Source organism: Sinocyclocheilus rhinocerous, unplaced genomic scaffold (assembly GCF_001515625.1).
Source record: "Sinocyclocheilus rhinocerous isolate Xijiao unplaced genomic scaffold, SAMN03320098_v1.1 scaffold2398, whole genome shotgun sequence".
In the NCBI taxonomy this organism is placed as follows: Eukaryota; Metazoa; Chordata; class Actinopteri; order Cypriniformes; family Cyprinidae; genus Sinocyclocheilus; species Sinocyclocheilus rhinocerous.
In genome coordinates this window covers 192,577-205,073 of record NW_015644003.1, presented here as the reverse complement: position 1 = coordinate 205,073, position 12,497 = coordinate 192,577, and the positions used below count along the sequence as shown (strand labels likewise).

Here is a 12,497-nt window from a genome sequence, read left to right as displayed (position 1 = left end):
TTAAATAAAACAAATGGCAACAAGTTATTAATAGTAATTTTTACTAGTAAAGTAAAAATTTTTTACTTTTACTGGTATCGGTATCGGGCCCTGTACTGGTCTCCTGCGGTATCGGGCGAGTACTGGAAAAAGTGGTATCGGTGCATCCATAGTTTTTTAAAGGCAATAATGGTGCTCAATAAACCCTTGGTTCCCCGTTTCATATAAACAGCCAGCAGGCAATGAAGAATGCATGAAACACCAAACTCAAATCGCTTATTTATTCACTTTAAACGGACTTATAAAAGCAACAAGTGGCTTGAGTTCACAATCTGTATTATGCGAACATTGCAAATGTGATGTCCATCAACACGTTTCACATCAGGTTCTTCTATTGAACACCTGCTTGCCTTTAGTCTCACTAACACCTCCGAATCATCACTGATTTAATAAAGCAGCACGGTTCCAGTGAAGGCAGATCCTTCAGCTGTGGGCTAACAGCTCTTGCAGCATCCACTTCCCATTATGCCCTCATTAGTGAAGTCCGTTAAACCTAATGAAGATCCTTTCAGAACAATGTTGAACACCAGCATGACCCACACACAGCACTGTCAGAAGACCATTTCTTCAACACCAAGAGCCATGTGATCTGAAGATTGCATTACAGAGGAAATTTATCAGAAGTACAAGCGGAAAGGTTCAATTTTATTTTATTTTCATATCAATGGAAAAATATAACCTCATACAAACGTCTGATTCTGTTCATTCTTTTTTTAAAAGCTTGGTGAATGACTCCAATTAAGTGCCGCGAGAAGAAAAAAATTACAACCAAAGCACATCAATGCAAATCAGATTGTGACATCGTTGACATGTTTATTTCGCATCTTCTACGTGTCAACACATTAAGCTCAAGTCCAGTGGTATCCGCATGGATTTGGCACTCATTTCCCTGCAAAACAAATGAAGGAGAATAAAGGAGGAAGTGGAAGTGTCTAATTCCTGCACCCCTTGAACATGGACTGCTCTGCTAGAACCTGCACCTCCAGTGGCAAGAGTCTTGTGGCAGGTGTCTATCTGCACCATCCATGCTAGCATACTAATAACACAACCATTTATTTGTAATTCTATTTTTTTTTTTTAAAAAGGAGGGGGAAAAAAAAATATAGCGCAGCAATTGACTTTGGGAAAGCAGGATGAGCGCTCGTCGCCAGATCACCCGAGTGCTGCCCATCCCTGACCACCTGCCGCTCTCCGGTTCACACAAGTGCATCTCACTGAATTTGCAAACAAGATATTGATCATGTTTATTTATTATTGGTTGAAATAGAAAGAGGGGATGTGGAGCCAGCGACCCCCTCCGTTCATTCACACACTCACACTCCAGTCACGCCATTACAAACTCCAGCAGCATCACTTCCTTCTTTTTGTTTGTGTCTTCTGACAAATGTGTTGCGTAATAGGGAACATCTGCAGTCCCACAGATGTATTCCTTTCTTGAGCTAAACGCAGACAGGCTGGCAAGCGTGCACTAATATGATGCACTAGCTTTTCAAAGGGAGAATGTGGATGGTGTGGAATAGTTTATTAGTGGGGTCAGAGACACATGAGAAGAGGGCTTGATGAGGGGAAGGTGGTGGCCGCTGAGTTGTTCTGCTGCTGCTGGAGTTGAACTCTGAAGGTGGTGTGATGTCTCTCTCTCACTCTTTCTCACTCATTCTCAGACACTCATCTCAGCGCACACGTCACTTCTGCTTTGACGTCTATGTGTAAAAGACAGAAGAAACCTCAGTGGGTTTGATTTCCATTATTCTTGGTAGAAGCTCCACGGCCGGTAATCTGAAAACAAACCAAGAGAAAACCATGGAGACGGTTAATGAACAGCAGTTAATGAGTCGGTTCAGATCAAGGCGAGCATTCAGAACACCTCTCATTATTCGCCAATTTAACCTCTCTTCTGTCACAGCACTTATAAAACTGGCCGAGCAATAAGAGTCATGCTTTGGGGCGAGACATGGCCTCTGCGTGGTCTGGTGAGATGGAAGTGCGGTCACATACCAGGCTTGGCTCTTCAGCTTGCGGAGCTCCTTCGTGGCCCACGTGGCTAAGGTCTTGGTCTTGTTGGTCTTGGACCTCCGGCCTTCAGACAGCAGATCGTTGATCTGAGGTCGAACCTCCACCAGCTTCATCACATCTTTTCCAAAGGTTGTACACAGGTCACTTTAGGGGGAGGAGGAAGAGAAAGAAAAAGTGTCAACATAATTATGTGCCAGAGCAATGAACAAGCTGTCATTTAAAAAAGCATGAAGCCACAAATGAGAAGTGCAGTGTAGTCACTCATGTCCTTCTGAACCCAATGACACTTGTCCACGCGAGAGCAGGAAACACATGACTTCAGTGTTCATGAAGCCAGACGCTCTTACCCGATGAGGCCGACAGCATTGGCAACAACTCCATCGGATCGGTCTTCATCCTCAGCAATGTGGTGAATGAAAGACAAGATAAACTCGACACGAGGCTGTACCAGCATTACATCAGCTGCACAAGGGAAACACAGGGTTTTAACAGGAATCCATCTTCAGATCACAGTTATGAGATCGATGTGAAGCTGAACTTACGGTGCACGTTCTCCTGGTCTCCTTTCAAGCCCTGGATGATCCCGGTGTACGCTTCCAGACAGCCCTCTCGCAGCTCGTTCAGATAGTCCACCATATCATAGTCCGTCTGCAAGACAGCAGTCAGTCTGGCTTAGCTTTCAGCAGTTTCAAAAGGAAGAAAGAAATAGGCTGTGGAACTTCAGTGTCACAAAAACAACACATCTGTAGCTATCACAGTGCCGTCCACAGACTCCTAAACGCTTAAAACCAGCTCCAGTGGATCAGCAAACGTCCTCTGAAGTACTGTTGTCAAAAGACCCGGTACTTCGGTACCAAGTCGGTACTAAAAAAATGAAAAGGTTACGGTACCAGGTTTTTGTAAGTACCGGTGGTACAGAGTACCCGGTCAACCCGGTTCTTGATGCGCTTGCTATCAGAAAGGTGTGCAGATGCGCTCTCTTCATAAAGCACAGAGACGTGGTGACCTCAAAACGAGGAAACACACCAAACTAACAAAACACTTTAAAGACAGACACCCGGATCAAATGAAAGAGTTCAAGCAGGTAAGTTTCATTTAAATTTTTTATATTTGTGTTTCCCATACATTGATTTATTTGAGGCGGCCCGCCACAATATCAAAACTCACAGCCACAAATAGATTTTCCAAAAGGCTTTGACTTCGTTGAATAAACATGAGCACTGCACGTGTCAAAGTCGAAACCCGGTGCGAGTGTTTATATATCACTGTATTTCTGAAGGAGACCGACTGTCTTCAGAAAATTATGGATGTCATTTTCATTTCATCTTGCCTGTAATGCCTGAGCAGCGTTTGTGAGCGGAGCGCTTATTTGATTACAGCCGTTACCGGGGAAACCTGATCTCTCGCGCTCTTCAAGCTGACTTTGCATATATATGCCGCCACAAATAAAGTGCAAGTCTGAGGGAAACACCGCTTCTGTTATGAATATTATTCAATATTTTAATGTGAATGTCGGATTGAAATGAACATCGCTGTTATTAGAGTAGTTAATCGTTAGCATAAGCATGGCTAACGCTAATATAATGAGCATTAGAATGAAGTTTCTTTAACTATTTTATAACTTTTATTAGGGTTAAAAAAAAACAGGAGGACATGATGATATTTACTATTTTTACACACCAGAGGCTTTTAAATGAATTGTGAATCTAAAATATGCGTGTTAGAGAATGTACAAATGGTTAACATTGTTCGTGTCATACCAGTCAGAAGTTCTGGGCTTTTTTTGTTTGTTTTTTTTAGCTAACTTAGTTGTTATTCTTGGCTGAATAGCGCTAGGTTTTCAAAAGCCCTTTAAAATTAAATATGTACACATTTTGGATTAAATGAAAGTAGTCAAATTTTTTAATTAGCATGGTTTTTGTGTTTTGCTTTGGTACCGAAATTGGTACCGAGAACCGTGGATTTTCACTGGTATTGGTACAGAATACTGAAATTTTGGTACTGTGACAACACTACTCTGAAGAGAACCCATGCACGCTCTGACACGTAGGTGGTGCGTAAGACAAACAAACACATTCAAATCTGAACTTCTTCTGGCCAACTGCTGTACACATTCATACGAGAGGGTCCGGTTTTGACAAACGAAGCACACTGTGAAGCTCACGCAAGAACTGACACGCAAAAACATGGGAGAAAATCCAAGTATCATGTCCAATCGTGTCTACTTGTATGCATCTGCAACGAACAGACGTGATGCAAGCTTTGAGCACAGCACACACAATGAATCACACATCTTGGCCTGCAGGGAATCAGGGTGGTGATAAACCAGTAGACTAGAGGTGTTCTCGGGCCCTGGAATCTGTACCCGACCCGAGGGCATTTATTTTCTAACCCGACTGGACCTGAATGTAAACGGCATTGACGTGTGCACAGAAACATCCCGGTGTCCTGCTGACTGATTTAGCCGCTTCCCCAGTACTTTGATTTATTTAACATTTAATTCATTATTACTTTATATTATTGCCTGCCTGATGGATACAAGTTATTTCTGAGTTCGGCTTTCAGTTGTGACCAGGGGATTGGAAAAATAAGCGTGATAGTTTGATCAAAATAAAAACGATAGCCTAATAAATCATGGATTCACTAGAGTTGTCTGCTCTGCAATGCTATTTCCCTCATCTCCAGTGAAGGGACTCTGCACACAAAAGAGAAGAGCCCTGCATGAACATGAGCGTAATGAAGCCAGAGGATTTTCCTGATCTCATATCTATCAGATGATTTCTGTGTGCGAGGTTACAAACGGATGTTCCTTTTCTATGCGTTTCTCAAAAATGCACTTAACACCAATGTGCGAGTACGTTAAAAGGATCAGGTCTTATCAGGTCCATTTGGAAAAAGCACACTTATTTTAAATTATGACAGACCCGAGGCAACTAATACAGAACCTGATCCGTGTCGAGGCACTCGTTGAAGTTTTGGACCCGAACCCGCTGGGGTTTTCGGATCTAAGTGGACCCGTGAAGACCTCTACAGTAGATTTTGGACTATCATCTATATCGCAGTTACGTTGCTGTGCCACATGGTCACGAAAACTTATTGTTTGCACTAGTGGTGCAACGGATCACAAAACTCACGGTTCGCATCATATTACAGATTTTGAGTCTTGGATTGGATCATTTTTCGGATCCGCAAAAAAAAAAGAACGTACTTTACTTTCTTTACCACAGCAAAAACTACTTATCTAATAAAGTCAGTAATAAAAAGAACAATTACACAAACTACAAGCATAGATGAACAGCTACATGTGATAATTAAGTGTAAAATAACAACAGTGCTCACTGCACAAGTTAAATACAGATTAATGTTTGTTAAAGCTGTGGTTTTGTTTGATTAGCAGACAGAAGCAGGTATTTATAGGCTGCTGTCACTTTAAGACCTAATACTGACACACATCTGGTTTCTTTCTCAGCTGTTTATGCTCATTTAAGACATAACCGACTGTGTTTACTATAATATTTACCAAAACGGGTATTTTAACATAACTTTGTGTGTATGTGAAAGAGGAATCAATTTGGTGTTCACACGGTATCATCAGGAAACACGGTGTTAGCTTTCACTGTTATGCTGATGATACTCAGCTCTATATTTCTTCGCAGCCCGGCGAAACATATCAATTTGAAAAACTAGCGGAATGCATAGTCGATATAAAAAACTGGATGATGAGTAATTTCTTACTGCTGAATTCTGAAAAAACAGAGGTGTTAATTATAGGACCTAAAAACTCTGCATGTAATAACCTAGAACACTCCCTAAGACTTGATGGCTGCTCTGTCAATTCTTCGTCATCAGTTAGGAACCTAGGTGTATATATCTAAAATATATCTAAATTACGACCTATTCTCTCAATGTCAAAAGCAGAAATGTTAATTCATGCATTAATGACCTCAAGGTTAGATTATTGTAATGCTTTATTGGGTGGTTGTTCTGCGCGCTTAATAAACAAACTCCAGCTGGTCCAAAATGCAGCAGCTAGAGTTCTTACTAGAACCAGGAAGTATGACCATATTAGCCCGGTTCTGTCAACACTGCACTGGCTACCTATTAAACATCGTATAGATTTTAAAATCTTGCTAATTACTTATAAAGCCCTGAATGGTTTAGCACCTCAGTATTTGAACGAGCTCTTGTTACATTATAGTCCTCCACGTCCGCTGCATTCTCAAAACCCTGGCCATTTGATAATACCTAGAATATCAAAATCAACTGCGGGCGGCAGATCCTTTTCCTATTTAGCGCCCAAACTCTGGAATAACCTACCTAACATTGTTCGGGAGGCAGACACACTCTGTCAGTTTAAATCTAGATTAAAGACCCATCTCTTTAACCTGGCTTAATGACCTCAAGGTTAGATTATTGTAATGCTTTATTGGGTGGTTGTTCTGCGCGCTTAATAAACAAACTCCAGCTGGTCCAAAATGCAGCAGCTAGAGTTCTTACTAGAACCAGGAAGTATGACCATATTAGCCCGGTTCTGTCAACACTGCACTGGCTCCCTATTAAACTGCGAATACATGTCTGTACAGGTGCAGTCAGAAAGACTTCTCCACAGACTGAACTGGCTTGATCTACTGTATGCTGCAGTTTATGACAGGTGCTTGTGGTCTGCAGGGAAGAGGGCTGTGCTGCTTACCTTGTCCACCTGTGCCTGCGAGGCCTGCTGCAGAGTGTCCAGCACAATGTCCAGGTACTTCTTGAATTCACCACCAATGGCAAGAGCAATATCCCCAAACACAGACAGGATCTGAGGTTTCACAGACCGGTGCACATTCTCGTTCTGCAAAGACATGCATTCAAAACATGATTACAAAGAAAAGATGTGCATACAGTTACACTGCTGCATTTACAGAGGGAGAACGAGGCAAAAGCAGACTGATCACCTACAGGGCTTCAGAAAAATAAACAACCTACATAAAATAACTGCCCTCATTTGTTTTCTTTTTGCATGAAACAGTTGATTCTGTATATGATTAATCTGTGCATATATTATTTTAATATGCCACAGTATACAATACTATACACAAATGCAATTAAAAGAGCAAACCTATCTATCGTGTTGTTTTAAGTTCAATGTGTTCATTGTAAATGCACTATTCTTATTTATCTTTGTTGTATTGCCATGTTCTTTTAACCCCTGATAACAGTGCAATCTGACCCCGTTTTAACTCCTCCAACTCACCTGAATCCAGACTGAAGTATTAAAATATTTTAGGATCATTTCTAGTTTATTTTATTCTTGAAGCAATGCACAACAGTTTCGGTTTATTTAGTTTTTTGGTAAATCCGACCCTTGTCATAACTCAACCGATTAGGCTGATCGTTACAAACTAATGGCCAGGACAGCTTGTAAATAAAGCTATTTAAACAAGCAGCGCACACACGCACACGCACACACACCAGACGCTGATGTCATTACTTACACCCAGGTTCTCCAGCAGCAGCTGCATGATTTCATCACAGTGAGGAAGGATGTTGGCCATCAGCGCTCGGCACAGATCACACACCAGCCCCACTGCAGCCAGACACACCTGCACACACACACACACAGTGTTTCTCATTCCTCAGCTCTTTCAGCTGTCGAAAGCACAACTACAACTGCTCACGCAAACTGAATACACCCTACCATACCAGAATTCACTACTGGGTAATAACACATTATATTAATTACACATTAATCAGATTATTGTAATGTAGATATACAGATTGTTTGGGTTGTGCAGTTAGTCCACAGACAAGCACAAGTGTCACTAGCCTCTCAGAGGAAGCACATCTCTTCTTTTTAGATACGTTTATGAGCTGTAGAGTCCCGCAATGTGCAGCGTGGCCACAGGAGACCGTGGGGTCGGCACACACCGCGTGAAGTAGACTCTGATTCTCTGTGATGATGTAAAATCCTGAGCTGCCTGAGCTCAGAGCAGCAGGAGGAACAATCATCAACAAACGCCAGCTTTATCCCCAGCATTACCTGGTACTCCGCGAAATTCTTCAGGCCGATAATCAGGAAAGGCTTGAAGGCTTCCATGTACTTCAAGAAATCACTGCCCAAAACTGGATGGGGAAAAAAGAGGGGCAAAAGTTGATTTAATTCATTCAGTAGACATTCACTGCTGTAAAAAACACTGTCCAGACATTGAAAGATGCTTGATTTTGAATGACTCCACGTGAGAGTTACTGTAGTCCTGAGCGTATCTATTGTGTTGGTACAAGGAAGATATACTTGAATCCATAGTTTTAGGAAGCACTTCCTTATAACACAAGCATGTTAGGTGAGAGGGCAGCAAGCAGGTGATCTGATCATAAAACATTTCCAGCTGGAGTTAATGCCGCCCACTTGAGATCACATCAAAACACTTTTAGCAGTCGGTTTCTCTCTCTTCTCTGTCTATCTCTCTAAATACACACACACACAAACTTTTCTTCATTGATGATACTTTTATGATAATAGTTTACTAATATAAAATAATACAATATATAATGCATAATATTATAAAAATGATTTCATCATAAAGTCATAGCCATAAAACGTACATATTTTACAGGCTTCTGGAAATGGGAGAGGGTTACTTTAGGACATGAATCTGGTCTTGTATTTATACTGCAGTGCCATTGCCAATGCTGGTAATAAGATGAGCTTTGGTGTTCAGACGACAGCCATAATGCAGCTTCATACCAAGTGTAAGTGGCTAGTGTTGTGGACTTGAAGCCCCTCACCTTCCACCAGCGTGCTGACGGCCATGAGAGCGTCCTCCTGAACGCCCCCCGAGCCGGCGGTGCTCTGAAACATGCGCAGCAGAGATGCCATCACCACGTCTGAGATCTGCAGCGCGTCCTGATGCTGCACCTTCCTCAGCACGTTCTGGGGAGGGACACGACACGGATGAGAGAGCGCTCACACACACACACACTCGACTCAGGGCCAGAAGAGCTGCGAGGGGCCTGACCTGTAGGGTGGCACACAGCAGGGACTGCAGGTCGTTGAACTGGATCCTGTCTGACGTGCTCTGGATGTGAGACTGGACAAGAGACAGACGAGTTCAATTAGTCAACAAAACAAGCGCCGTCCTGATGCACGGCTCCATGTGTTCTTCAAGAGCCTGAACGAATGGGCTGGGTCATCAACACGGATTTCTCCATTTTAATCTAATCTCATTTTGATACTGATTCTTGAATTCAAAGAATGGATCTTTAAGTCTATGCCATTTTGAGTTGACGGGAATAACTTCACTAAACGTTATTAGATAATCGCAATAAGCTTTGTGACTTATTTTCATATGAATCAATGACTCTGCTTTCAAAATAGTGTATTTTAAGAACTTCAAACAGCAAATGTGGCTTTGACGCTCATCTATGCAGCACCAGAGCGCTATAGCGCCTAAGCAGCTGGTGCATCGATCAGTCGCTGAAGCGCGTGTCATCACACAGTGCCCTTGTGAAGCAGTGAGCGTCATCTGTTCACCTCCATCTGCAGGACCCGCTGCAGTCGCTCCATGATGACCAGCGTGGTCTTCTGTACCGCGGGGTAGCAGTCCTTGGCGCTGTTCTTCACGATCTCCATCAGAGCCTCATACGCTGCACTCCGCAGGTTATTCTGATGCCCGTCTGGCCTGACAGTGAAGAGGAGACAGAGTCACGTTACTCACTGAGCCCAGCGCAGCCCTTACCTGGATGACCAGCGGCTTGAGCTGGCTGAGCTCGGGGCCCTCCAGGATGGAGCCGAAGGCCATGACGGAGGCGTCGCGGTAGCGCCAGTCCGGGTGCTTGATGTGCTCTTTGATGAAGGGCAGCACATGCGGCACCACGTCGTCCTCGCAGCACGTGGCCAGGAGCATCAGACACACGCCCGCAGCCTTACACGGGTTCCAGTCGTCATCGTCGTCGTTCTCATCCTGCACACAGCACTCTCCTTCAGACAGACTCAACAGCAAAACTCCTCAAGTCTTTCAGTCACACAGCAGATTTTCATCATTCTTGACCATGTTCAAAGAAAAGCTGCTGGTCAACACAAATGAGAGGTTTAGTTTTCAGAAAGCAGAAACAGTGTCTCGACCCAATCTGACTTAGTACCACATATGTGACCCTGCAGCACAAAAGCAGTCTTAAGTCGCTGGGGTATATTTGTAGCAATAGCCAACAATACATTGTATGGGTCAAAATTATCCATTTTTCTTTTATACCAAAAATCATTAGGATATTAAGTAAAGATCATGTTCCATGAAGATATTTTGTAAATTTCCTACCGTAAATATATCAAAACTTAATTTTTGATTAGTAATATGCATTGCTAAGAACTTCATTTGGACAACTTTAAAGGTGATTTTCTCAATATTTAGATTTTGTTGCACCCTCAGATTCCAGATTTTCAAATATTGTCCTATCCTAACAAACCATACATCAATGGAAAGCTCATTTATTCAGCTTTCAGATGATGTATAAATCTCAATTTCGAAAAAAAACTGATCCTTATGACTGGTTTTGTGCTCCAGGGTCACATATGGCCCAAATCATAATCTAAAAATCAGATCCCATGTGGTTTGTGCTGTTCACACATTTATGAATAAAAAAACTTTTTCCTGTCTGAACGTAGCCTTCGAGACCGACTATTAAACAGTCTCAGGTACTGTAAATTAAAGAAAAGTCAGTTCAGGGATTTAACAAAACTTATAGTGAAAAAGTGAAATATATGTAGAAGCAGCTTTCTATTAGCAATAACGCCCTTGTGGATGTGATATATTGAGAATACAGTCACCGAGCTGCTTGTTGCACCTGAAGGCCAATTTCCCCTTGATTTGCTGGCTCTGCCTGCGCCTGTACAGGCTGTCTTATCTTTGATTTGTCACTCATTAATAACTGATACTACTACAACTTCTGTAGTCACACTGTTTGAACAGCTAAATTGTTTTAACTTGTCTAAAATGACTAGTTTCTGTGGTTTGTGAATGAGAGAATCAAGGTCTTGTTCCACAGCGTGAGAGCCAGTGATCACTTCACTTTGCTTCAATAAGCTCATTAACCCAGAGGGGAGTTTCTGCACACACACATGATGTATGGCTGGAAATGAGCTTCAAAAACCGCCCTACAGCAGCCAGAGACCAGCTTTACCTGTTTGGTGAGCGTCTGTGTCAGGATGGGCACCAGGTACTGCAGAGCTCCTTTAGCGTAAAACTTGCTGGTGTGCTCTGGAGGACGGCCCTGTTCAGAGGCCTGAGGACACACAACATCAACAACTGATCAGGAACGAGAGCGTTTGCGGAGCAGCAGACTGGAGATGGCATAACGCCGGCATCATGCTTCACCTCAGTGGCCTCAATGGCCAGATCCATCTCCTCGTCGCAGACGTTGGACCAGAACTCGATTCCCTGTAAGGCCACTTCATCGATGTCACTCTTCATGGCCTCTATTGTGATCTGAACACAGAGCAGCAGGTGAGAGCACATCCATCCACTGTACCAGAGATCAGCCATTTCTACAGGACCCCATACATTACATGTGCTAAAGACAGCTTCGGTTTAAAGGGAGAGTTCAGCCCAAAATGACACCTGCCATTTACATTATGAGTTTCTTCTGTTGAAAACACAAAAGATGATATTTTGAAGAATGTGGGTAACCAGACAGTTGCTGGTCCACACTGACTTCCATAGTATTTTTCCCCATACTAATCTATAAAATGTCTCCTTTCGGAAATTTTGGTTTCTTTTTGAGGCTGAGTAAATGTCAATTTTCATTTTTGGGTGAACTATCCCTTTAAAACATCTGGATAATGAATCGCTGGCCTAATACTTCAGTCCAACACAAAATGGATTAAACTGCCACATCACTAACACCAATCATCTCAACTTCAGGAATGATCTTCTGTGAGGGAAACTCGGAGGCGTCTACATGGCCATCGTGTGGTACAGAACACTTTGTTGTTGAGGATGTTGAACTGAGGCTCGTCTGAGAACTTACAGCAAACATATATATATATATATAAAATGTTTGTGTATGTGTTACAATGTAACGAGGTCATATTCAGAAACCAATGAAACCAAAACTAAATAGGGCGTTGATACAGGAAGTTAAATAAACAGAAGAGAATATCAAAATACCAGAACATAAACCTGACATTTCTGGGTTTCTCAGTAGCAGAAATCGTCATAGTTGGGTAAACTTCTATAACAGCGAATGGGAGAGTACCACAAATATTTTTTTTGCATTCCCATTGGCTCAAATAGCAAAAAAAAAAAAACTCCATGATCGTGTTTTCATGACTTTCAAAAAAAGGAAATAAATAGAGAGAGCCTGATAACGGCAGTCAAGAGAGAACGAGGCCAAATTTACCGTCACACACCTTCGCATTAGCATTAACTAGCTGTTTTGTATTTTGATGCAAAGGTAATATAAAAAAGTGT

The 12,497-nt window shown here is 42.3% G+C and overlaps 1 protein-coding gene across 1 annotated transcript in view; it reads right to left on the bottom strand.

Annotated features, from left to right (window-relative positions):
* Positions 1-673: 673 nt before the first annotated feature.
* Positions 674-12,497, bottom strand: part of LOC107757723 (importin subunit beta-1-like) — an 18,388-nt gene continuing 6,564 nt past the window's right edge. Inside the window, exons 6-18 of the mRNA XM_016575284.1 lie at positions 11,403-11,616; positions 11,209-11,310; positions 9,765-9,995; positions 9,566-9,721; positions 9,051-9,122; positions 8,821-8,965; positions 8,075-8,157; positions 7,530-7,637; positions 6,743-6,886; positions 2,595-2,700; positions 2,400-2,514; positions 2,035-2,196; positions 674-1,815 (exon numbers count right to left, since the gene is read on the bottom strand). Coding sequence (XP_016430770.1) covers position 1,815; positions 2,035-2,196; positions 2,400-2,514; positions 2,595-2,700; positions 6,743-6,886; positions 7,530-7,637; positions 8,075-8,157; positions 8,821-8,965; positions 9,051-9,122; positions 9,566-9,721; positions 9,765-9,995; positions 11,209-11,310; positions 11,403-11,616 — 1,639 coding nt within the window. The 3' untranslated portion in view covers positions 674-1,814. The remainder of the gene's footprint in view (positions 1,816-2,034; positions 2,197-2,399; positions 2,515-2,594; positions 2,701-6,742; positions 6,887-7,529; positions 7,638-8,074; positions 8,158-8,820; positions 8,966-9,050; positions 9,123-9,565; positions 9,722-9,764; positions 9,996-11,208; positions 11,311-11,402; positions 11,617-12,497) is intronic.